The following is a 26,914-nucleotide window of genomic DNA, read 5'->3' as shown; positions in this document are numbered from 1 at the left end:
ACACCTTACATATTAATGGGGTGGTCCATAGTACTACCAGTGCACATTCTGATTTTCAAGACTGTAGTGTTCTTTACTCGCAGGGTTTGGTAACCACAGAAAGCACTTTCCTAGCCCCACAGTTAGATAGCCAGACAGTTAGCAACAATATCCTAAGAAGAGTGAAAAGGGAGGGAGCTATCCCCAAAAAAAGAACAAGTAAGCGATTCTATAAAAAATATACCGCTATCAAAACCACCAAAGCTGTAAAGATAGGGAAGTGTAATGAAAATAATATAGTCAATGTAAGAGCAACAAGGGAAAGTCAGGGCCATGAAATTGGGAAAGAAGGGGTTGTCCCCAAAACATTACCTTTGAATATTATAGACGACAGTCTTATAGACAATTCCCTAGCTGACATTCTATCAGATAATCTATCAGCGGATAGTACAGGTATAAGTATAGGGAATGAAGATCTACTTATACCTTCCTTGACAAAAATACTTAAGACCCTACTCACTCCTATAGAAGCAAGATTAGCTGGGATAGAAAAACAACTTGTAGAACTGAAGAAAGAGAAAAAAAATGATTACACTAGTCAGTCAAAAAAGGTAATTTGGGTACCAGCCCCTATTAGTAAAGTATAGACGTCAAAAACACTTGATAACGAAATGGAAAAGGGAAGAAATTCAGCCTTTAAGGTCCCTAAATCTAACTTTACCAATACCGATGTAGGTAAAACCAGTGCAAAGTCTCCTCTGACACATGGAATAGTAGTAAAAGAACCGGCTCTTTGCAGTATACCTATAGATAATGATGATAAAACGCACACAGAAAAGCGCAGGAATATCAATCTACCCCCAGAAGCATGTGATTATGTAGTCATCCTAACTGGGGTTCCGGAATTAGGCCCATCAACTTTAGAGCCGTACGGGGCGCTCAAAAACAAAGTGTCACATTGGCTAAATATTAATCATCCATTACCACCAACAATAAGAAGTAACATCTTAATGGTAGAGAGGGCCCCCTGAGTAGGTTACAATAGAAAAAGAATACAAGGGGACTGCGTGGTCGTATCATTTGAAGACCCTCGGTCAGTAGGACATATTTGCTCGGGAGTGCCTAGAAAAAACGGTTCATCGATTGTGGCAAGACCCCTGGCTTATTTCTATACGCCAACGGAACAGCCTGATAATAGATGGAGCTGGACCAGGGACACAAATCAAGTTAGGGGTGGAACTGGGCGGGAGTTGTATAGGGACTCAAATTCTAATAGTTGGGAAAGGGAGGGGGATGACGGTTGGACTGTAATACAACGTAGGGCCGGGAGGCCTCAATATGATAGTTTGCAGTACCGTGGAGAATGGATGGGCCCGCAGTTTGTTCAACCCTTCATCCCCTGTTACAATAGGTTCAGTGGATTGGAGGTCATTGATTGACTCCCAGTACATGGGGAAGAACATAAATGTACATTCTGCCCATCTGTCTCACCGGTCATTCCTGTCGTGTCTGTTATTAGTCCACCCAGGTCATCTGATCAACAAGATAGCTTGCCTCGATTGCTATCGATCGGTATACAGGGGGAAAATATCATATCTGTAAAAAAACTTAAGGAAGTTCCAGGACCAATACTTGAAATTGACCGAATAGAGCAACCAGAGCTGAATGAACAGAACAGTATCAGGTTAGGAGTACTTAAGAGGCCAAGTAAAACCTCATCAGCTGTTAGCTGTAGCTTAAATCAAGGCCCTTCTTTAGCTAAGATTGTGTCATGGAATGTTGCAGGAGTGGGCTCAAAAATAAGTGACCCTGATTGGAACCATTACATAAATTCTTTTGATATTTGTGTTCTACAAGAAACATGGGCTATGAAATCCATGCACAGAGTTGGGTATAGAACTTACCAGTTGGATGCAGTTCCATCAGTAAGAGGCCGTCCCTCAGGAGGGTTAATAATATGGGTTAGTGTGTCTATTAATATAGCCATCCAGCAACTAAGAATTGACTCTTTAGATATACTTGGACTAGAAATGGTTACTGTTGATAAACGGGTGATCCATCTTTTCAACGTATATAATCGACCGTGCCCATCTTACAAGGAGTCACTATGTATTGACAAACTAGAGTCAATACTGGATACTCTGGACCCGGAAACAAGCACGATTATATGTGGGGACATGAACTGCAATTTTGAGCCCATTGTTGGAATGAATAATTTGTATGAGGATGAAGATATTGTTCGTGGTATACCATCCTTATCTAGTAATGGGGTGGTTGCTGGTACTACCCTAGCTTTTCAAATTACAAGGGTACTGGCAAGCCATGGATTGAGGGCATGCAATGGGCGTTTTCCATCTGATAGTCCCAAGGCACCCACTTTTTTGAGACGTAATTGTCAAAGTATAATTGACTATGTTATTGTTTCCGTGGACCTGTGGCCATATACAAAAGACCTGATGGTCAAAGTAAGATCTGACAGTGATCATCATTCCCTCGAAATTAGTTTCGTAAAGAGCTTAATAATGGGGTTGGAAGCCAAAGAGGGAGGATACCAAGCAGCCCCAGATAATGTTATATTAAGCAACAATCGACGGTCTGTTAAATGGGCATATATCCTGGAACAAGAAGAGTTAGTGGCAAATATCTATCGCTGCCTTACCAATATATTCGATACCTATAATCCCTTTAAAAGCGAACCTGGTCAATTTCTTTAACTACACAAAGAGTTCTTTAAAGAATTATTAGAACTTATGACTAAAAGACCAAAAAAAGGGACGGGTGCTGTGTATTAACAGCCTATAGGCAAATTATGGTTTAATAAAGAATGCCGAATAGCAAAATCAGCTCTGATTGATTCGGTTAAAACGAAAAACCCACTGGCAGTTAAGGAAAGTAGGAAATTATACAATAAGGGGCTGGCCAACGCAAAGTATTTATGGGACGAGGAATTATGGTCCTGTATGCTGAAGGCAGCTAAAATGAAGGACCAAAAGTTATTTTGGGAAACAGTGGCCAAGGGTAACAAAAGGGAGAAGGGCTCAAGAGAGGTTTTTCTTGATGAGGCAACTTGGATAGACCATTTCACGAATTTGTATGCCGCTCAAGGGGCCGAAAGTGCAGTGCAGGAAGAGTATGCTTTGTCGCCTGTAGATGCCGAACCCACACATATAGTTTTTGACCTACAGGAAACAGAATTAGCTATTAAATCAGTCAAATACGGGAAAGCTCCAGGGCTGGACAAAGTACCAGGCGACCTTTTCAAGCATGAATTGGACGTCTGGGTACCATACCTTAATCATTTGTGCAATACTGTTGCGGCTGGGGAAGCAATTCCGGACACATGGAATGGAGCGGAAATTATTATTGTTTTTAAAAAGGGCGATAGAAGCAATCCTGCTAACTACCACCCTATAAGCCTTTTAGACATAACCCAAAAAATCTATGCTAGGCATATATTAAATCGTATTAATACATGGTTGGAAGATGAATTAATTTTAACGAAATATCAAGCCGGGTTCAGAGCAAAAACAGGAACCATTGATCAAGTCCTAAGGCTTTGTTGTTTGTATTGGAAATATGTCACCCTTCGCAAAGGCCACTTGTATGTGGCATTTGTTGATTTACGGGCGGCATTTGACCTTATCCCCCGAGAACTTTAGTGGGAATCATTGAAAACTCGGGGACTTCCAGTAGACCTATTAAAATCGGTCATTGGGTTACATACAGACAATTATGCTAAGGTTAGGTGGGGTCCAACTGGGGAACTTACAAAAGCTATTCCGATAAAGAGGGGAGTACGCCATGGGTGTGTACTGGCTCCGACTTTATTCTCCCTGTTTGTTAATGACATTCCGTCTTATATGGAGAGCAGTGATAATGATTCACCAAGACTGGGGGGCGAACGGGTCTCATCCCTTCTGTTCGCAGACGATACCATTCTTATTTCCCAAACACCACGGGGCCTTCAAAATCTACTAGAAAGGTTTCAGTCCTATTGTTTTTCGAAAGGCTTAGAAATTAATACCAAAAAACGAAATACATGGCACTGAGCCCGCATAAAAATTTTAAGAAAAATCTAATGTTAAATGGACAGAAGCTTGATTATGTGCAGAATTTTATTTATTTAGGTGTCTCTATAGACTCATCCTTAGCATGGAGATCACAGCTAGAAAGGACTAAGATAGTCTTTAAACAAAACTGCCTCCCAATCCTTAGACATAAAAAATGCTTGAACAAGGCAGTAACTCCTGCCCTAGAGATTTTCAAGTACAAAGTTCAATTAGCGGTATTATATGGGGCAGAACTATGGGGACCCGCATGTAGAAGTACATTTGAGAGCCTTGAGAACAAGTTCCTTAGGAGGTTGTTAAAACTATCTACTAATACCCCATTGACACCCCTCCTTCTGGATCTAAACATGAAACGAACAGATCAACATGCAATATTAAGACCATTATTGCTGTGGGTCAGACTGTGGACGACTCCAGAATTACTTCACTACAAGAAAGGCCTGAAAGAAGTTATGGATCTCGATAGTTGCAATAAAGTTTATTGGTTCAAGCATGTTAGAACTTGGCTGGGCATGATTGGATTAGCCCATTTTTGGAATGATCCTGAGGCTATGAACTCGTGCTCTAGGAAAATAGTTAAATTATCATTTTGGTCACACGTGAGCTACGAGTCAGTGTATATAAAAATCCATGGACCACTAACTGAATTTTTTTTATTGTTTAAAGATGTAGCATCTTTTGAACCTTTTTTAGATGAGATTCATCCACCGTTATCAAAAACTCTGTACCTAAAATTTAGATATGGTACACTTAGAACGAAGGCGCGGGAAAAAAGCTGGGCAAAGTCAAGCAGTGATCTTTGTATTTCATGTACTCATGATACAAAGGAAGATGATCTACATATACTATTTTGCTCCAGCTATGCAATACCAAGGAAAAAGTGGATAGTGCCGCTTTGTCTTAAAATTGGTTCGAGATCCTATAAGGAGGCTGGCAGAATTTTAAAAACTGACACTAGCCAGGTGATCGTTTTTGGAGTCAGTAGATTTCTTCTTGCTGTTAATTTCATTAGAATAAAGTTGGGCCTACATTTTTTAAAAAAAATAAAAAATAAAAAAAATAATAAAAGCACAACTATTGTTCATTAAATATCTCAAATGACTTGGATGATCATGTACTTAAATCGCATGTCTAATTACCCAACCTGGAGGATTATTATTGCTTTTTATAACTTTTTTAAAACTATGTCCTAGCGGTTAGTGATTTAATACTATTTTTAATAGCTCTTAAATTGTATTTATTATTAACTGTTTCATTAATTGTTGTATAATTTTCGCACAGGTAAATTGTGTTTGTTAAAGAATTTTGTAACTAGATATCGTGTCCTCGGACGCAATGGATATATATAAATAGGTTAGCTTAATTGATCCTGTTATTCTTTTTTGTGTTAGGAAATGTTAAATTGTAAGAGAAATGAATGTTTTTTTATTGTATTTTTTCTGATGCTAATGCGTCGAAATGAAGATTTAAATGAATGAACGCCTCTCGTGGCACTGTTTTACTTTCTTCTAGTGCAAAGTGTATCATTCATATTTAATAAGGCCCCGTGTTGGACTTGGCCCTTTTTGGCTAAAGTTCCCTAACTTTTTGCCATCCCCCTAGACCTTTTTTCTGACATGGTGTTGCCAACATGGATGCTTTGGATACTTTGCCACTGTTGATCAGTGTCCAAGTGCAAGTGCTCCATGTATAAAGTGTAATGGTAATTGGTTGTCCATAAATGGCATGTTTGTCTTACTAGTAAAGTCCCTAGTAAAGAGCACTATGTTTGCCAGGGCTGGTAATACAAATGCTACTAGTGGGCCTGCAGCACTAATTGTACCACCCACATAAATAGCCCTGAAAATAGATTTCAGGCCTGCCACTGCAGTGCCTGCGCGCAGTTTGTTAAACTGCCTTGTTGTCCTGACAAGTGCACCCACTTGCCAGGCCTAACCCTTCCCTTTTTATGCACATCAGACACCTCTATGGTAGGCCCAAGGTACTTCCCTGGGCAGGGTGCAGTGTATGTAATAGGTAGGACATGTACTAAGGTGTGTACCATGTCCTGACAGTGAAATACTCTCCATTTCGTTTTTCACTGTTGCAAGGCCATCTCAATTGTGTGTTTAGAAACCACATTTTTAGAAGTGGCTGGTTTTTTGTTCTAACAATTCTGTGTGTGTCTGCCTGGTTGTGGATTGACTGTCTGGATTTGAATGTGATGGGATCTGGGGAATGTCTTGACCCAGAGGAGGAGTAGGTGAGACAGCCATGGCTGACCTGCATCTGGAGTGTAGGGGGGAGGAGTAGCCCCTGGAGGTGAAGAGGCCTGGGCTGCCGCCATAAAACAATGGCTCCATCTCCTGCTGAGTGATTGAGGACCAAGACCCCACTATCAAAGGAAGAAGGTGTCACTGGCATGGAGACACCCAGAACTGGTTTAGACAGGGGTCAGTGCCACCTGAACACAAAGACTTCAAAGATATTTAGCGGGTATAACTATGAGAGCTGAAACCCCTGAACGTTGGACTGATCAAGACTGAAAAGGATTGAAACTACTTCGCGGTCAAGAGTAACCTCTGCCAAGGAAGAACAGCTGAAGAGAAGGACTGACGCTTGCTGGGTGTTCTGGGACTGGCCTGCAGTTTGCTGATTTAACTAAGGAGAGGCTAAGGGGCTTTACTGTGTGCTGTGTCCCCCTGCTTGAAAGGACTTTGCTGTGTGCTGTGTCCCGAAGTAACATGTCTCCAAGGGCCCGAGGAGAGCTGGCTCCCTGCTGTGGAAACTCAGGAACATAAAAGTTTCCACGTGTCTCAGCGACGCTGTGTGCTTGTGCTTCGTGCAGCCTCAGACCTTCGTGAGGATTGCACTGTGATCGTGTGCACCCGGGGTCCAAGTGAGTCTCAGCGACGCTGTGTGCGTGTGCTCTGTGGCAGCCTGAGACCTTTGTGAGAATTGCCCCGTGACTGAGTCTCGGAGCAGTCTTGTTCTCTGCTTCAATCGACAGAGTGACCAGAAGTGCTGTGATCCTCATTGCCATCGGCCCGGACCGGCATCCCCAGAGGAGCTGTGAGAAGTCACCGCCGCCAGCCAGAGGCTGCCTTTGCCAAGGAGAGACCTCGAACCATCACCGTTGGGGGTCCAAGTTCCACTGCCCAAGATCAACGAAGTCGCACCGGAGGCCCAAGCTTTGGGGAGGGGAGAGGAGAGGAGAGTGAGATCGCACCCCCCAGGTAACACTCCGCGAGAGTGCGTGTCGCCGCCTGGGGCGGGGTGCGGGCTACGAGAGAAACGCTCTTGGCCTTTCCCATCTTTGCAGCGCGAGCCTCTGCTCAAGTCTTTATTATAAATACGCATACGCTGGATTTTTATAATTTGGTCTCATTATCTTTTCTTCATAAACATATAATTGTTTTTAGGAGACTCGTATGGTGTCCATTTGCGGTGTTATCACTGTGTTACTGTGAGCGCGGTTGCAAATACTTTACACAATTGCAGACATCAGTCTGGCTGCTCATGCCAAGCTATCGAGGTGGTGAGCAGGGGTTATCTGAGAAGGTGTCCTTCCTTTCCCTGACTTAGAAGCAAGGGTCTCTATTTGGACTAAGGTACCTACCTCAGCCAACTAGAGACCCCCACTTCTAACACTCATAGTTCCTGGGTACTATGATAATCGATTTGAAATGTAAACATGCATATGTCATTTTTATAATTACACTAATTATCACAGGCATCGTCCTCATCCCCACCTTGGCAGTAAAGAAGTGACGCCCCGTGGACTTGTTTGATGCCGGCCTTTGGCTGCCTCCGCAACATCCCTTGTGTGCTTTGCCTCACCCCTAGGCCACCAGTTCCGTCTGCGCCCTGCAGTCTTTCCTCTGTATTAAAAGTTCACCATAAGGTCTTAAATAAGGCAGCCGGCTGAACAATATGGTATTGCTGTGAACAAGATGCTAATTAGACACAGTTTCGCACACATTCCCAACGGGGAGGCGCTAATTCGTTTACTCTCTCCCATCTCTACGCCGAGCTCGAGGCTGCTACCTCGGTACCTGGGCTAGAAATTAATGGTTGTTTTTGCCCCAGACGTTCTCACTTTGTTTACTTTTTTATTTTTCTGGTAGCACAAATGTCAGGCCGGCAAAGTTGGAACTAGAGTGCACAAGAGGGAGAGAGATTAGGAGCTACAATGAGAGAAGGGGACGAACCTAAGAAAGACATAGAAAGTAGTCAGAACATGGAAACATTTTTCGAAACAGAAAGGGCTAGAGAGAGGCCTTGGAGATAAGGTGGATACAAAGGAAACGAATCGAGGCGGTATAAAAAGACAAAGATTCAGGGAGGGAGATTTGGTGAAGCAGAGAAAAGGGGAAACTAAAGAGGGTGAGAAGGCGAGATAGGGCCGAAAGAAAGGAAGAGGTGGAGAGAGTTAGTGGGTATAGTGGAAGGGAGAGCAAGAAGGAGGAAGGAAAAGAAAGAGGGGAAACCGGTAGTGAGACTGGGGAAATAGATGGAGAAAAGGGGGCACTAATATAGAGTTAGAAAGATATAGAAATGAAAAATGAGAAACTAGGACAGAGTAAGAGAGAGGAAAGAAAAGAGTGCGAGTGTGTGTGTGTCAAAAGAGGAAGAGAGCAGGAGAAAGAAAAACGAGAGAGAAGAAACTGAGAAGGAGCGAGAGAACTGGGAGGGGAGAGAAAGGCAGAGTGCGAAAGAGGAGGGGGAAAGAAACAGCCGAGTAACGACGTCCGGGAGACACCTCGCAGGTGCAGCGCTCCGCGTCGAGCACACATGGGAGCACTTAAATGATGAGAAAGGAAAGGACCGAGCAGACACCGCTGAGATCACTGCCAGGAAGGCTGGGTCTGCAGAGTGCTTCAAGACTCTGGGCAATAATTAAAACTGAAGGCAGAGAAGCAAGGCACCGTGTCTGTCCCCCCTCTCTCTCTCCGGCAGACACTTGGCGAGGACATAAAATAGCCTTGCGCATTATTCAGGAGTCTGATTGGAGAAGACAAGCCAAAAATCCCCTAGCGGACGGTGTGATGGTGACAAAAGGGTGAGTCCGTCGCCGGACGCTCTGTGGCGGCCGGGTATGCATTCACACCTTGGCAAGTCTTCGCGGCTCAGGCAGCACCTCCCGGGATCGTCACCGGGGCACAATGCTCCACTGACCGGCGGCTTCATGCCCCTAGCTCCGTCTGCATGATGGAGAAAGAGCACCGGGGCTGAGCCAAAACAAGCAATACACAAGAGGAAGGCTGCTGCTTCTATTTCGGATTTGGAAGTGTGCTGGATTTTTGCACCTGTGACGGAGCGGGAAGGTGGAAAAGTGGCAGGAAGAAGCCCGAAGCAGCCCCGGGGCACCGCCGTTCTCCATGTGGCAGGAAGCGATGAGGAGGCGCCGCTATCTGCTGGACCGGACGGAGAATGGCCCCGGCGGCCGGAGCCAGCAGCAGAAGTCCAGGGACTGGCTCTACGAGTCCTACTACTGCATGAGCCAGCAGCACCCGCTCATCGTCTTTCTGCTGCTCATCGTCATGGGCGCCTGCCTGGCTCTGCTCGCGGTCTTTTTTGCTTCGGGGCTGGTAAGAACTCCGGATGTTTCCCTCTCCTCTGTGTTGGTGGCGGGGGTGAACGGTGGGAGCCGTGGGGTGCCCAGGCTTCACGTGCAAGGGTTCCTTGGCACCCCTGGTATTTAGTGGGCACTCCCATTCTGGGGATCTGGTTGTAATGTGATCTAATTGGACCCAGATCCCAACACTGCACAAGGGAGGTCCCATCAACACTCCCTCACACGGGAGGTTCCTGTGTTAACAGCTTTGTTCTCAGTTGGTATTTCCAAACAACTGACTGTCACTTACGCATCCTTTAAAGGATTGTGAAGGGGCACAGGAGTCCCCTCCCCACCGGGAGTTGAAATAAAGTAACAGAGCAGTCCCCCCAAAAACTGCCAAAGAGAGAGGTTCCCCACTCCAGGAGGGCACCTGGAGCCCTGCTCTTGCTTTCTTTTTTGTAAGGGTTCGAGAACTGGGTTGCACTTGAGAAAATCTGTAAAAACACAGGACACGCCCTTAAACTACCCCAGAACCCCTGCCCCAACATTTGCGGTGGCAAAAAACTGCACGTTCCTGTGACGCAGGCATGCCCTGAAAAGGACGCACTGCTCCGAGCTGGGGGAGCTGTCCAGTGCTGAAGCTGCGGCCCGCAGGCGACACACTGCAGCTGTTGCTTCTGGCGTCCGCTCAAGGCGCGCCCTCGGCCAACACTCAGCCCGCCTCCTACTGCTAACGCATAGCTATCCTTTAAACTTTTTTTTATTGCTGGCATGCACAGTGTGCTGAGGGCACGGTGGTTTTTATACCGCACTCTGAGTGCACAGAGCCACCCTACCTTCTTCGCAAGTGTACTTTCCCACGGGTGGTACCGGGGCACCAGTTGAGATCTCGTGGCGAAATGAGCTTCTATTTATTTCACCTCTCCACTACCCCACGCCTCCCCCCATACAGTCGCAAAGGCTGGCCACGCCTCTTTATGCCCATGTGTAACTACGCGAGCAGCCCAGGGGCAGACGCGACGCTGCATCACAAAAAGTCGTGCATTATCATTCCCCCAGTCGCCAGCCGACGAAGACCTCGCTCTTACTTAGAACGGGGTGTATTCCCTCCCTGTCAATGTTGGCTGGATCGCTGTCATTCTGCAGCCACAGTGTGCGGAGGTCTGCACAGTGCAGTGCCTCCGAGAAAGGCTCGTGCCGTAGAGAGCTGCATCATTCGTATTCCACCCAGGCTCTCGCTGATAACTCAGTGACCCAGATAATAATACTGGATTGTGGCAAATGATGTTAACTTTCTGCAGTTGCAAATCTACCGTTGAACGACACGGCAGTTCACAACTGGCTAACGCAGAGCAGGCGTGCGCAGGACGCCTCAGAACAAGAAACTTGTACGACTGCTCTCAGTTTGCATTCTAATAGGCGCTTGATTTGTCCCAGTGGCTCCAGGTGGTAGGCATCTTACTTATTTTTAGGACCGGGGCGTATTTTACATCATAAGCGGAGATGGAGGAGGGGCGAAAAGAGGAGGGAGAGAAAGATGGAAAACAGTTTGAAAAAGAGAAATCGGGGGTGAAAATGAACCTGTAGGAGTGAAAGAGGTGTGAGGTGGGTCAAGATTAGTCAGCCTGGGCGTCCTACGAAAAAAATTGGGTTCCTATACTTTTTAAAAAACCAATTAGGCACAATTTTTTGATTATGAAAAATAATGTACTCCTCTCTTTATCCATTGGCTAATTAAGTAAACTGGCAGGAGTAGCGCCAACAGAGACTTTTATATATCTGTTATCGTTAGATGTGGCATCTACATATGTAGGTTTCGTTCCGTATTGTGTGCTCTGAAGACAGACGTCATACGTATGTTTGTTTACACATGTTGAAGAAGATAAGCATCTTTCCAAGATTTAATCTTGACCAACCTGCCGTCCAGTTGCTACCTGAGTGCACGTCGTATATACACTGTGTGAATGGACACCTGAGGTACACCCCCCCCCCACCATGCAGCGTTGTCCAAAGAATAAACATAACGACATGACTTGGTAAAATGTGACATTATTCCTCACAGAGCAAGGACTCCACCCACCAATCAAAAGGCAAGAAGACGGACAGAAATACTTTAAGGGGGAATAACAAGGTGGAAAGGGACTCTAAAAGGGCAGTGTCCAAAGATGCATAACTAGAAATCCTGTGCTACATGCGTGGCCTTTGAAAGTAAGGATATGGCTTAAAACTATGGCTATGCGAAATTCACATACTATGCTTTAGTGCAATATTGTGAAATTTGGGGAAAATTACACACATTTACACAATATACAAATCCATCAATACTAGTGCTATATTTTTAGCACAAAACGTATCCGTCTGTCAATTTTGTGAGTAAGTACATGCTGTCACCCCTTACATTTTTGTCGAAAGGCTGAATGGACCCAGTGTTTGCAGCTTTCATAAAATTTATTATACAAGTGGTCAGGCTGCTGCCAGACAAAGGTGTAGATGCAGCAGTGTGAAGGAAGCATGAACAATAGCTCTAGACTGACGCCGTTCACTGTTTTCAGTGTCACCTTTGCACTTTATAGTGGCTTTGCAAAGTTACTCCTGCACTTTATAATAGGTATTATGGCAGCGCCATTACAGGATATGATGTGGAACAATAAGGACCAAGGGAATATGGGAAGATACTATGAGGAAAATGCTTTGGTCTGACACTGCTTAACATCATCTTTTGCACTTTATAGCGAACTTTGCGCTACTTGGAAAAAGTGGACAGGTTATTGTCAGATACAATGACAATTGCAGATGTTGCAGTATGAGGGAGGTTGAGTAAATGTTTTTTTAGCTTGTCTTTTTTTGTGTCTATTTTAGCACTTTTTGCCATGCCACACCTGTAGTTTACATCTGGATTTATGAATGAGGCAGTGTAAGACAATAGGTAACAATGTGGAACAAGAGTATATGGAGCGATTCTGCTGTCCTTGAATGCGTATACCCTTTCATTGTGTCTCTTTTATGAGACCCTTGAACACTTAACGTCCCCTGTACTGTCACATTTGCATTATATGTCTGGTTTTATGGAAGAGGTAGTGCAAGAGAAGATGGGTAAGAGAATACGGGGTGGTATTGTTCCCCTAAAAGAGGTTATTGTTTTATATTTCCATGAATCTTTTTAATCTATTGTTTTGTAATGTGTAAATTTATGGACTTAGTTAAAAAAAATAAACGTGTCAACTGACACAAGTATGCATTTCGCACTAAAATAATAACGTGAAAAACACCATTGCTGCGAACAGCCATTCGCGTTCCACTTGTTTGTATTGTTACTATGGTTCGGCACTCTAATTTTGTCATGAATGTTGACATAATTATGCGATGTGGCATAATGGCATAATCACAGGACTTTTACGTAATAAGCATAACATTAAATTTCTTAAAGTATGAAAATTACATAGACATAATGTAATTTTCATCAAGGACTACTTAAAACTTGTAAACAAAAATCCTGTTCACAAAATATGCCACTTGACCAGTATTTGGGTACCTCACTAGGAATGCTCTGTTACTACATGCAGACATGTCACACCGCTACCAACATAAATGCTGAAACATATTCAGACCTATTGGCTTTGCTAATGCTTGCATGCTTTATCAGATAAGTGACGAGCAAAGATTTGTTGAGAATAATTACAATTTTAAATGTTTTAGTTCTGAAATACAAGGCCGTGTATTACAGATGACCCACTGACAGGCACTGTGAGAAACTAGCACTGCCTTTGGCCTCAGTTTCAGAGCCCTCAATTGTGTCCAGTCATAAGTACACACCTGCAACCTGAAGGTGGACACCTAGAGGCGACTCAGCTCAAAGTATGCATTATATAAATGCCATATGTGCATGAACAAAAACTGTCGAGACGCCACATCTTGAAAAAATGCAAGTACTCTTAGAAAATGCAAGTTGCAGTAAAACGTGAAATGTAAGTATGGATTACATTGCTGATCTGGACAGCCTTAAGAGTTTTAACAGTCATAGTTGATAAATCGATCAGTATTTCCATCATAAGTTAAAGACAGGACAAGTGGTCCATTCTCTCTCTCTCCCCCCGGATTTAATACTAACCATTGGAAGCCGGATGGACCACAGCTTCTCTTTCCCTCCTCCTGATTATGATATATCATAAGTTAAAGACATAAATGTAGAGTCCCACAGGGACCCGTTTCAGTTGCCAGTTCTCAGATCAGCAGCCCCACTTAGAGCCCTGCAGGCAGAGATAAGATAGCTGCCTGTGTTGATGTTTTTCTGTGGCTTCTTCTAGCCCGTGGAAGCAGTCAACTGCAGATGCTATGGTGATTCATGTGACCTAGTTAAGGTATCCACTTGTTCTTCTTCTCCCAATCAGCTACTTTATTTCAGGCTAGCATGGCACAGAATACTTAACTTGTGTACACATATTTCACCACTGTAGTGTTCATAAACATGACTATATTTTAATAACTAATTGTCTGAAACAGAGCAGTTGCATATACTTTGATCAATCTCTGTTTCTCTCTGGATAGTGATAAATGGGTCAAACCACTTTGCCATTTTCCGTCATTGACAATAAAAATCCCCCTTTTCATTGGAAAGCATATTTGAATTACATTAAGTGATTCAACTCTAAATTCACACCACTTACTGTTTAACAAATGATGTATGGAAATAAAATACTTACTTTTGGCCTTCACCCACAAACTTGTGCAAATGGGCCCCTCCTCAATGTGCTATTGCATTCTTTACCTTGCATTTCCCTAATGTTAATGTTAAAAATGATTTGTAAAGCGCACGTACACCGATTGGTTTCATGGCGCTGTATTAGGACTTGGCCATTGCCTTTGGAGAAGTTAGCTGTGGGCTTGTGCAAATAACCAGGTTTAGGGACTTCCTAAAGTTCAGAAGGTCAGTGCATGACCGGATCTCCAGGGGGAAAGAGTTCCACAGTCTAGGGGCAATAGCGGTGAATCTGCAGCCTACCTGATGTTTCCGCTTGAACGTGGGGGTGGACAGGAGCGAGAGGTGAGCTGATCGCAGGTTGTGAGCGGGGGTGTACCTTAGTATCAGGTTGTTTATGAATTTGGGGCATTGACCGTGCAAGGATTTAAAAATCAAGCAACCAGTCTTAAACAGCAACGTTGAGGGATGGGGACCCAGTGCAGTTTCCTCAGTAGAGGCGACGCCGGTTGCCACCTAGGTTGCCGAAGAATTAGTCTGGCTGCCTGATTCTGGACTATCTGCAGCCGCTTGGTCAGGAAAAGTGGCATACCCAGGTAAACCGAGTTTGCATAGTCCAGGTGTGACAGAACAGTGGCTATTAAAATTTGTGTCAAGGCTTTCTGCATGAGTAAATGGCAGCTCTTCCTGATCTTTCGCAGTTGAAAGAAGCATTTCGAGATTACCGATCTGACCTGCGCTTTTAGTGATAGATCACTGTTTAAGGTGACACCGAGTGTTTTGGCCGAAGGGGAGGGGATGGGAGGGGATCCTAGCTCTGCCGGCCAGTAGTGTGGGCCCCAGAACTTATGAATGTCCCCTGTGAGGACTAGCTCCATCTTGCCAGGGTTTAGCTTCAGGTGCTTGTGGTCCATCCAATGTTGTATGTGCAGCATGGTGGCCTGGAATTCGGTGACTGAGCTATGTGAATTGTCAACCGTGAATACCAATTGAAGGTCGTCTGCGTAATTGAAAACAGTCACCTTGCTATCTTTAAGGGACTGGATCAGGGGGAGGAGGTAGAGATTGAACAGGTGAGGGGAGAGTGAGGAGCCTTGCGGCACACCGCAAGTAGTTCTTTGTTTAGGGGCCATAAAATGGGCTGAGCGAACGGCCTGGGACCTGTCTTCCAGGAAGGAGCTAAGCCAACTAGCAGCTGTGCCCTGTATGCCAGCCCGCCTGACACGGTCTGCCAATATATTATGTTCGACCGTGTCAAAGGCGGCGGAGAGATCCAGTAGCACCAGGGCCTGGGGGGAGCCTCTGTCAGGTTTGTCTCGGAGTGTCCAAGACTGCTAATATCACTGTTTCTGTGGAGTGCGCAGGGCGGATGGCCGCTTGGTGAGAGTCAAGGTAGTTTGATTCTTCCAAGAAGTTGGACAGGCATCTTGCTACATAGGCCTCTAGTACTTTAACCAAATATGGGAGCAAGGAGATGGGACGGTAGTTAGATGGGCTCATAGGGTCAGCTGCAGGTGTTTTTCAGGAGAGGGACCACAATGGCTTCTTTGAATGCTGTTGGAACGCGACACAAGGTGAGGGACTCGTCCAGGAGGGAAAGAGCTGGGCCCGGGACTATTGAGAGAGTCTTTTAGTATGTGGGTTGGGCAGCAGTCCGTGGGGACTCCTGACTTAACTTTAGCCAAGAGGTCCTGGAAAACCTCGGTGCTAATGGTTGGGAAACAATTGAGCATGCAGTTGTTACTGTGCATTGCAGAGGGGGTTGTAGTGGAGGGGGTGTTTAGGGATGCTCGCTTTAATGGTAGTGATCTTTTCGATGAAATAATTATTCAGTGAGTCGCACAGTGCTTGAGTAGGAGTGGCCTTGGGAAGGATTCTGTCTGGGTTAGACAACTCATTAACAATCGCAAAGTTTTCTTTGTAGCTCTTGTTTGAGTTAAAGATGCGTGATGAGAAGTGAGCGGCTTTGGCCGAGAAGATGGCCTTAAATTCTTTCTGTGCTGTTATGTAAAGGAGTTTCCTGTCTGAGGAATAATTCTGTCACCACTGCCTCTCCAGTTGGCGAAGGGCCAGTTTTTGAGATTTAAGTTCGTGAGAGAACCATCTCTGAGCGTCGGGCCAATGTAACATTTTTGAGGGGTGCATGCTTGTCGCTAGCCGCAAGTAGCCAGCCTGATAGATTTGCCTCAGCTATATTGATATCGGAGGCAGGTATTGGGGCTGTGCTGACCAGTGTGTCCAGAAATTCCTTTTTATCGAGGGTGTTCCATTTCCTGGCCCTTCCCCCTGCGACCGTGGGGTTTTTACAGTGGTGAAGTTTCCTGTAGTAAATTTTATTAGATGGTGGTCAGACCATATACAGGGGAGGATTGTAGGTGCAGATATTGTCAGGCAATTTATCCAGACTTGGTCCAGAATGTGCCCTTTAAGATGTGGGGCTGAGGATACTTGTTGAGTGAAGTTTAGGTTAGTAAGGAGATCGGTCAGCACAGCAGACTGCGGCCCTTAATGAGGGTCATTATACCAGTAGTTAAAATCACCCACAAGTAGGATGTTGGCATGATTGATGACAAGGATAGCGATCTATTCACTTAGCGATAGGGGGAATAGGGGCATCTGGTTCGGGGGCCTATACATTAGCACACAGATGATTGGGTCGGAGTCAGATTCCAGTTTAATTACTATGTTCTCCGCGTCTGGGAGGCATAGACAGGTTAAGGCACTAAATTTGAGTTTTGTGTGGATAATGGCTGCGACCCCCCCCCCGCCCCCATTTTACCGGGCGGACGGTTGGCGTGGATAATATTTTAGTCAGTGAGTAACGCCGCCAGCATGTCAGGGGTGGATTCGAGTGTCAGCCAGGTTTCTGTCAGCAGAAGGAGGTTTGGTTTGCCAGTGGCCAGGAGGAGGAAGATGTCAAGCTGGTGCTTGACTAGGGAGCGTGTATTGAGGTAGTAAATTAGTAGGGACGGGGGCTATGTTTGTCAGGACCCTGTGATTGTTGAGTGGAGGGAGTGGGTTTCCAAATTTCAGGGAACGAGCTCTGTTCCTTGTGAATCACTTTGGTATGCGTTTCGGGGGGGGAGGACAAGGTGGGTAGAGTGGAGCTGTTTGAGGGCCTCCGAGGGGTATGTAATGAATCTGGCATAGTGGCTGGCCCCTGGGCCCGGATGGCATGCCCGCTGCGCGCGTCCGCTGTGCTCCCGTGATGCAACCTGCATATTACTCCGTTCCCCGCCCACTGTTCCTCCCTCTCTGTGTGATAGGCTGATTCTGAGGGGGGTGATCGGGAGCAGCTGGGACGCTGGTGCAGCCGCCTTACGTGCAGTGAGCAGTTTTAAAATGAGGTACAAGTCAAATTCATACAATTTTTAAAACCATTTCTAAAAGTTTTCTAAAATCAGCAGTTTACGTGGGCTAAGAGATAGCTTCCCGCTAGGCAGCAGCACCAACCTAATGTGATCGCTCCCGCGCTGTGGCCTGCATATGACTCTGGTCCCCGCCCACAGCTCCTCCCTCTCTCAGCGTGATAGGCTGATTCCGAGCGGGATGATCGGGAGCAGCTGGGACGCCGGTGCAGCCGCCTTACGCGCAGTGAGCAGTTTTAAAAGGAGGTATAAGTCAAATTCATACAATTTTTAAGAGAAGTTCTAAATGTTTTCTAAAAGCAGCGATTTACGTGGGCTAAGAGATAGCTTCCCGCTAGGCAGCGGCACCAACCGTTTCAAACTAAAAACTAAACACATTTCTTCCATTCACACCGACAAATAGCTATCCATTCTATGGAATAAGGTCATATCAAAACCTAATACAACAAAACACACTTCTAAGGCTTTCCTCCTTGCGACTTTAAGCACACATTCCAGGTCAGCAAAGTGCAACTATTCTAAGGGATGAGTCTTACATTTTACAGCCAATTTTGTAAAAGCAGCAAACCTCAGATCAATATTAAAAATCAATTTTTAAAGACAGTGGCGTCCGCCACATATAATGGGTGTTGGGGCTGGTGGAGGTAACGTGGGAGGAGGAGTTGCGCGGGGGGCTGTTCGAAATAATAGATTTTTAAAAAAATGTACCTTTAGCTATGTGAATAAATGACAGACTTGTCTTGCTCGATATGCAATACCAAATGGATTATCCTAAAAGGCAATTTGTTTCCTGAAAGGTCTATGGCCCATTAGCCTTAGAACGAGGAGGACAAGTGCCTGTAATCGCACTATGAATCAGGACAGTGCCTCGCCCGAATGTCTCCTCCCCGCGGCTCCGTCGATCGTCATTTATTCACGTAGTATTCACTATCTGTACATATACCACTTTCATAACCATCAACATTGTCAAGATAGTTATGTGAGAGCAGAAGGGATCAGTAACCTGTCCTGAAGAAGAAGCAGCACGCTTCGAAACATGTTGATACACACAGGAGGGTTTGCTCATTAAAAGCAATATACCTCCAACCCACTTTTTTAGCAATACCGGCTCTAAGGAATATTACATTATTCTAGTCCACCGGAGCTAGGTATTTTTTAAGCTCACTTTTCACTCACCCCTGGCCCTTCCACTCACTCATTCCTACACCACACATAAGTTTGTAATACTAGTGCTCCCGCTTATCCGTAGGTCGTAGCATGCCCTGCCCCGCAGCGGGGCGGGAAGACCCCTATGATGAAGCATGATACCAAGGGCCCTTTTGGTTGGTGAGGGGTATTTAAAGAAACACTATGTGCTTTCAACCATTGTAGGTAATGCACATGACCTTTGAGTAAAGTATTTTGCTAGTGAACCTCCTTATGTTGGATCTTGTTGTTTATGATACCTTTATTGAGAGCCCCTACTTTTTTTCATCCCACTTAAAGACCTGTATGCACATATTTCTATATGACTAGTTGCAGCCAACAGCTGTGGGTGCCTGGTGGTTAGAGCATTGTTTTCCAAAATTAATTCTGCATGTAGTTCAAGACAGTGGGCAAGCATACATTTTAAAGTGCAAAAGTTGTCACGCTGTACAATTTACACATTACATTAACTTCTCAACTTGTTAATACAGTAACATATGGGGCAGTTTTTAATGTGTTTAATATTCCAAGATTATACTTTCCCACTGTTTTATAAGCCTTGCTTTATCGCTACATTCATTTGCTTTGAAATGTGCCATTTGGCAGGGACCCACCCTGGAATCCAGGTTTGTCTATTAAACCTGTTCACGTCGCTAGAAGTCATGCCCAATGTTTACGGCTCACCACTTTCGAATGTCATCAGCCACCACTAGTATTAAACCTATTTTGTAAGTCGGGAAAGCATTTCTGACTTGCGACATGGATTTCCTGATCTATACCAAATCGTAATCGGCAAAGAATACGAAAAGGACATTGCTTCCTAATAGTACCTCAGCATAGGATGTACCAATGGTTTGCAAATGCGGTCGGAAGTCATTTATCAGTTACCAACACCTCAAAACAGATGGTAACAAATTCTCAGAGTGGAAGGTGGCCTCTCTGGGACACCTTCCCCTTTGTGAAATATGTTTAAGCCTCCCAGCTTGGACAATTGACTGTTTCCCATGATGTGCTCCGAAATAGGAAATATTTATTTTAAAGCAGCAACAGTGTCTTTAAGAATCATGAGCTGCTTTAAAAAAAAAAAGTCCTATTTGAGAATACAACCACGGGGATGGTAGTCTGTGATTCCTTTCAGGTCACCATTGTTTTGTTTGCAGCCAAACACACTCTGGGGGTTGTACAAAGAGGCCTGCTTAATCCGTATTCTTTAAGCAAGACATTCTGTAACCTCCTGCAATTGGAGATTTTGCAAAGGGACTTATTAGAACAAAGTTCACATCCCAAACTTAAAGATAGGCCGTAAATAATCAATGCACAATTTGCCTTCCCTTACGCTAAAACACATTCATTTACTAAATTGCTCTTTTGAATAATTCTCTTAAAGCATACCATTACCTGCCATACAAATGCCTAACACCAAAAACAACCGCATCCGAAGACTATAACAGCAGCCCAATTAACTCGATTTGGATCCTGAATGCGGACTACAGAATATTGCAGGGCACACATATCATAGATCATATCATAGAAAGAATATCATGGATCAGAATATAGGAAGGTAAGGATGTATAAATGTTCTATTTCCAACTCTACATAGATATACCTTAATGATATCTATATTCAAGGTACATAGATATGGAGTGAAGAAAAGTAAATCTATACTTCCTTATATGCACTTATCTTTCAATATTTTGTCCCTCGATATGTTTCCCATGATATTAGCATGCCACATTATTCTTTTTCTCCATTCCAGATTACAATCAATTTACAGCATAGAGTAATGTTTGTGATGCTTTGAATTTTATTACATCTGCCTTGAAGATGCTTCAGAGTCCTAGGGAAATGTTTTACCTGGAGGTTTCCCATTTTCACCATTTACACATCCTCCACCAGATACTCTTCTGCTTCAGGATGTTTCTTTCCAATAATCTTGGAGAAGACAATAGTACAGTAATGAGGGCGCCTCCCCAAGGAATACCTGTAGGTGCTGGGGAGGACAAGCAGTGCAATGCAGGGGTATGAGGGTGTGACAAGGTGGGTACAGGCGCAGTAGGTGGCCATGTCTGCACAGGACTGGAAACAGACTGCAGTCACATGAGCGGAGTCTGAATTGGGTGGATTGGATGGGTGTGAGAGGGTTTGGGTGGGGCCCTGGTAGTATGGGAAATTAAGATGAGCAGGCAGGGATAAATATATAGGATCAGGGGGTGACTGCTAGGTGGCACCAATCTCCTTGTTGCCATGAGCAATCCATAATTCTTTTGGGTACCCATAATTTTTAATAACAATGATGTGATGCTTTGTGTAGTACCCTCATGGGAAGGGTGCAGTGTATGTGAAAGGTAGGACATGTACTGGTGTGTGTGACATATCCTGATAGTGAATGGAATCAAGAGGAATCTTTGCCAAGGAGAAGAGCTGAAGAAACTGATGTGGGGTCCATTTGTTGTGTTATCACTGTATTACTGTGCACTTTGGGAACAAATACTTTGCACATTGCCTTTGGGTTAGGCCTGTCTGCCTGTACCAAGCTACCCAGGGGGTGATCAGGGGTTATCTAAAGTGTGTATCCCCCTTACCCTGACTAGACGCAAGGGTCTCTATTTGGACTAAGGTTATCTACCTCTGAGAACTAGAGACCCCCATTTCAACAGAGTCACTGTTAAATAGATGCCTCTAAAGTATTTTGGCAGGTTCGCAATGATCAGAAGAGAAGTGTTGGACTTGCCTCTCTTTGCAAGGTCACCACCAAACCTTTTGCATTCACACCCTTCTATTTTTCTGAATTCGTTTTTACTGGCCTGAGGACTCTATGCCCTTCACCACTGCTATCAGTGCTAAAGTGCTTGTTCTCACATGGTAAAATTGGCTTACACAATATTAGTATATTTAATTTACTTGTAAGTCCCTAATAAAGTGGCACACCATGTACCCAGGGCTGGTAAATTAAATGCTGTTAGTGGGCCTGCAACAATCATTGTGCCACCCACTTAAGCAACCTCTTAACATATGTCCCAGGTTTGCCCTACTAGCCTGTCTGCAGTTTTAAACAAAAAACGGACTTGGCAAAATAACCCATTTGCCAGGCATAAAACTCCCTTTTAGTACATGCAAGTCACCCCAAAAGTAGGCACTAGAAAGGCCATAGGGCAGTGTGCATTGCAATAAAAAATTTTGACATGTACGTTTAAGTTTTACATGTCCTAGTGGTGAAAAACTCACAAATTCATTTTTCTCTACTGTGAGGCCTACCTGTCCCATAGGATAACATTGGTTGCCCTTCTCACATTTAATACGAGGTAACTTTTGTTTGGGACCTGGTAGTTTGGTGTTTGAGGAATTGTAATTTAAAATCCTTGTTAATAGTAAGATTTTACATCACAATTCTGAAAATGCCACTTTTAGAAAGTTAACCACAACAGGCGCAACCAAACTGACCTAGAACTAAAGGCAGTAAAAACTATATGAACAACAAAGGTTCCAGGGCATTGACCTTTTGGCATTTAAGAAAACAATCAATGAATACAAAATATTTTTGTTCTCATAAATACAAGTCATATATGAAAACATAATAAAGATGATAAAAAGTGCCCACATACAGTTTTAAAAAACTGTGGGAATCAAATTGTGCAAAAAAATATAACAGTTCAATACATAACCAATTAGTGCTCAACACACTGCAGAAGCAAATACATTTTGGACATTACATAGTGTTAACAAAAGACAAAAAAAGAAAAAATGGCAAAGGATTTACAGTTCAACTAAATAGTCCACAACAGTAAAGACAATTACTGATATCAAATCCCCTCCCAGTTTGCCAATAGGGCGTCAGCAGCATTTTGACCCTCGTAATTGAGGAGGTCAATTGAGGAGGACAAGAAAAGTTTGGAGCAGAAAAAACAAAAAGTGTGAAAGAAACTATAAGGGGCACCTTAGATATATGAAAATAGTTGATATGAGTAAAGGTAAAATAAAGTTCTGCAACCATGGCCATATTATTCACATCTGGACCAAGGAGTGCAACCGAAGGATTAAACCACAAAGATGTTCATTGAAAAAGAATCACAAACACCCATACAAAATAAAATATATAATGGAATTCATTATATATTACCATACTCCCATTGACAGAGAATTCACCAGTGAAAAATCGGATTGATCCACATCACGATTATATGAGGATACCACTGCCAAGAGTCACCCCAGTGTAATAGTACACCCTAAAAATATATAAATATCAGTGCTCAGATTGTTTGTGTTGAATTATCAGAGTCTCCAAAGTAGCTGCATAACAATGTGTCTTGCTAACGTTAGCAAGGTATGGACCTCACAGGCTCAGACGTATGCTGTAAAAGAGTCCCAATGTTTTATTCACCTAAAAGAAAACAGAGCCATTTAATGACTTCTATTCTAAAATCTACAATGTGGGCAAAACCCTATAAACACAGCACACCAAATGGCCAACATCAGACCAATCTGCAATCTCTTGAAATTCATTGAGGAAGTAGGAGAAAGAATACTGTCTCCTATAAAGAAATATATAAACATGATCCTCTGGAGCAGTAAAGGAAATTATATGGCAAGCGGAGAATGGCACACTCACTGCTCAGAGAGAAAGTGATTGCTAATACAATTGCTCTCCACTTGGGTGTTACTGATGTCAGAGGAGAAAATATAGGGCAAAATCTTACAATCTGAATATTGCTCCAAAGACAAAAGACAAAAGTAAGGTCTATATTTATCAAAACTTTGGGCTGGTGCAAAGTGGCACAAAGTGTTTATTTAGAATTTACTTTCCAGTGCAAAGTTGCCTAAAAGTAACACAGGGCACTCCTACTGTAGGTTGTGCATGGGTATTCTCATGTATTCTTTTTGACGCAAAGCTCTACCTGCTAACATTTGTAGACAGGGCTTTGCGCCAAAGTATATGCCTCCTCAAGGCTGGCGCAAAGAAGGCAAACACTTTGCATGTTTGCTGTACTGCACAGCATGCATGCAAAGTGGGAACATTTTACAAGTTATTTTAGGCATATTGTACCGGGGCCAGACAGGCCATTTATTCCAGCAGACCATGCCCTGTTTGGCTGGTGCCCTTGAGGCCAGTCTTGAAAGCCCACGTTTGCATCTGTTGCCTCTATCACTTTGCTACTACAAAGACAGCAGTGACAATAGACTCGTTGCACAACCTATTGCAAGTGCGTGGCATTCGTAAAGTGAAAAGCTGGTACCATAACTGGAGAAATTAAATCTGAACTTATAAAACAGTGGTTCTCTCAATAAACTGAAACACCTGTTGTGTATGAGATGCCTAACAATTAAGGTGTCCACTCTAAACATGAGAAAAGGTTTATAGCACACATAGAATCAGTTACTAAAGTGTTCTTGAAGTGTATAATAGGCATGTAATTCGGTGCTTAAATTTCAATTTCAATTTTCTTCATCTCAGGTGGTCACACTTAAGTAGTCATTAAAGAAAATCTGATTACATAAAATGATCAGGGCAGCCAACATGTATTTTATCCTGTTGGACTTTATCAAGCTGCGAACAAATGGTAGTCTGAATGTCGATTACAGTTGAAACAAAAATGGCTATTTATTTATATACCACCCCGCTCTAGCAGTCGTTTGCCTATTATTGAATTATTCAATGGTACAAAATTAAATATTTCGTTTGCCAAGCAGAATGGTATGGTGGAACGTGAAAAGAGAATGAGAATTAGTGAAAGCGCTCCAGTTAAAAGGGCGAATAAGAGGGCCCGCTACTGAACCACGGACACCATATATTCAGGCGGCTTATCGTATTCTGACACCATACTGAACATTAGCTATTTACTGAACCTATAGCCTTTGAACTGAAGTGCTATGAATAAATAACCATTTTTGTTTCACCTTTACCTGAAATTCAGTCTACTGTTTGTTCTCAGCCTGGACAAAGTCGACAGGACGAAACACATTTTATGTAATCAACTGTTCTTCCTCAATGACTACATAAGTGTGACCACCTCTGTCACTTAACATGGCTCCCTGCGGTTATTTGCAACAGGCATGTAGCTTCAAGAGAGAGGTGTAGGGAAGGGGAAGGTAGAGATAGTGAGCAGGGTGGGAGAATGGAGAGAGAGGAGAAAAGGAGAGCGGGAGAATGGATGGATAGAAAGAGAGCTTGTGTAGAGACACAAAGGGATTGCAGATGGTTTGAGCTTTTTTTGCCGGGGCTGCTTTTGGTTCCCCAGTCCAGCCCTGTTTCGAATTGGAAGGCTATCCTTCCAGTACAAAATCTATGCTAGACTCTCGGAAACACCTTTGCACTATGTTGTAAAGGAGAGTGTGCGGCGCGAGGCAGCCACATTGAGCACCAGTACTTGGAAAGAGAGAAGCAGCACCAAACCTTAGTAGGTATGGTGCTGTCCTGTTCTCCCCCTCTTATGCAACACAACACAACTTATGTTACAACACTGCATTGCTAGAGAAATTAGGAATCTGTCTGTAGATTTCACATCTTTGCAACTCTTTGTCCTGATGTTAGTCTAGTGACATAATGGGAATTTGCACAATCTATTGCAGTTTTAGAACTGTTTCATGTGTTAAGGGTTCTAAGCGTGAATAAATATTTACATATATCAATTTCACTTTACCTTCCCTTGCTGTATACATAAAATGCATTATTCTTAAAGCACAATATGTGACTATTCCATTTTTGTTTCTTGTTTATGGCTTTGCTCTTTGTTTCTTATTCAGAATTTATCTCTCTGAACACCTTCCCGAAAACTCTTTTCCCACTTTTTTTACACATAATTCTAATAGTTGCAATGCATTACTTGACATTTATTAAACCACATACATAATTTAAAAATGTTTTAACTTAAATGGATAAGAAGTTTAAATTCATTGAATTTATGGGGTGACAGTTTCACCAGACAATTAACGTGTGTTTTAAAAGAATAACTAAACTGTGAAGTTATATCAATGGAAAAAAAGTTAAATTAAATATTTGTTGCCCAACTTGCTTGACTGTATATATCATGCAACTTTAAAATTAGCTAACGTGGTGGGATGGCATGATTTTTGGCCACTCATTGGCACATAAGTTACATATTAACAATAATAGTTGCATTGGTTTGGCTCTTGCCCTACTCTTGATTCCTGCTCCTGCCCAAAGTCTTTTACCAAAGCACACCACGCCCTCCCCTCTAATTTATTACAGTATAATAACTATATTATTTCTGGGTTAGGAAGCAATTGAGTGTTAGTAAAGTTCTATAACATACAGACTTGTGCTAGGGTTAGGTTTGCTGTGGACTGGTTGGGTTATGTGACGCATGCATCATGAGGTTAATGGAATAACTACGACAGACCAGTGAACACGATGGCATAAGGGAAAAAGAAACTTAGGAGCATTTGTGTGAGTTATGGGGTATGTGCTGTGAGGGTAATAGGAAAGGACGCAGTGGGAAATTGTATTGGCTATGTGGGACACTGGGCAACACACTCCTCTTCTACCCATTAACTTAAATAGCAGATAGCAGTGACAGAAGCATAGGAAGGAGTGATTGGGAACTGGGCTTAGAAGCAACGACTGAAGGAATATTTGAACAAAATAGCAGTTGTCATTGGGGAAAGAAATTGACTCACAGCTTATTCCAGCAGCTGGCTGGCCTCCTTCCTTGTTCTCCACATGTCGAATGCATTCCTCCTGGACCTCCGCCTTTGATGTGTTGGCCTTGGTAGGTTGAGGTTTAGGAAAAAAGCAAAATACACTTATTTAGTAATATCATTATTTAATACAGTTTTTGAAAAAGTAAGCAAAAACATTCAAAATATGAAATTATTTTTAGCCAAAGTCAATGGCAACGGGATTGCAGAGGACAAATGAAAAACAGGAGTAAGAAAGAGGTTGATGCCAGAGATAAAAAAAAAAAAGGGAAATTAAGGGGAAAAAACTAAAAAAATTAGACAAAAAAGGAAGCCCAAAGAGTTGGGGGAGGTTAACAGAGACTGTTGGTGTGAAAACTGCAAAATGTATCCAAATATAAACAGTTTTAGACGTGCATGCCTATATGTGAGTTTTGAAAGCGAA

The 26,914-nt window shown here is 43.4% G+C and overlaps 1 protein-coding gene across 1 annotated transcript in view; it reads left to right on the top strand.

Annotated features, from left to right (window-relative positions):
* The first annotated feature begins 8,896 nt into the window (after positions 1–8,896).
* ADCY2 (adenylate cyclase 2) overlaps positions 8,897–26,914 on the top strand; it is a 3,557,286-nt gene continuing 3,539,268 nt past the window's right edge. Inside the window, exon 1 of the mRNA XM_085606100.1 lies at positions 8,897–9,619. Coding sequence (XP_085462226.1) covers positions 9,410–9,619 — 210 coding nt within the window. The 5' untranslated portion in view covers positions 8,897–9,409. The remainder of the gene's footprint in view (positions 9,620–26,914) is intronic.

The sequence above is a fragment of the Triturus cristatus genome, chromosome 5_1 (genome assembly GCF_964204655.1).
Source record: "Triturus cristatus chromosome 5_1, aTriCri1.1, whole genome shotgun sequence".
Lineage (NCBI taxonomy): Eukaryota > Metazoa > Chordata > Amphibia > Caudata > Salamandridae > Triturus > Triturus cristatus.
The sequence above is the reverse complement of the archived record's forward strand: the minus strand, read 5'-3'. Positions and strand labels throughout refer to the sequence as shown.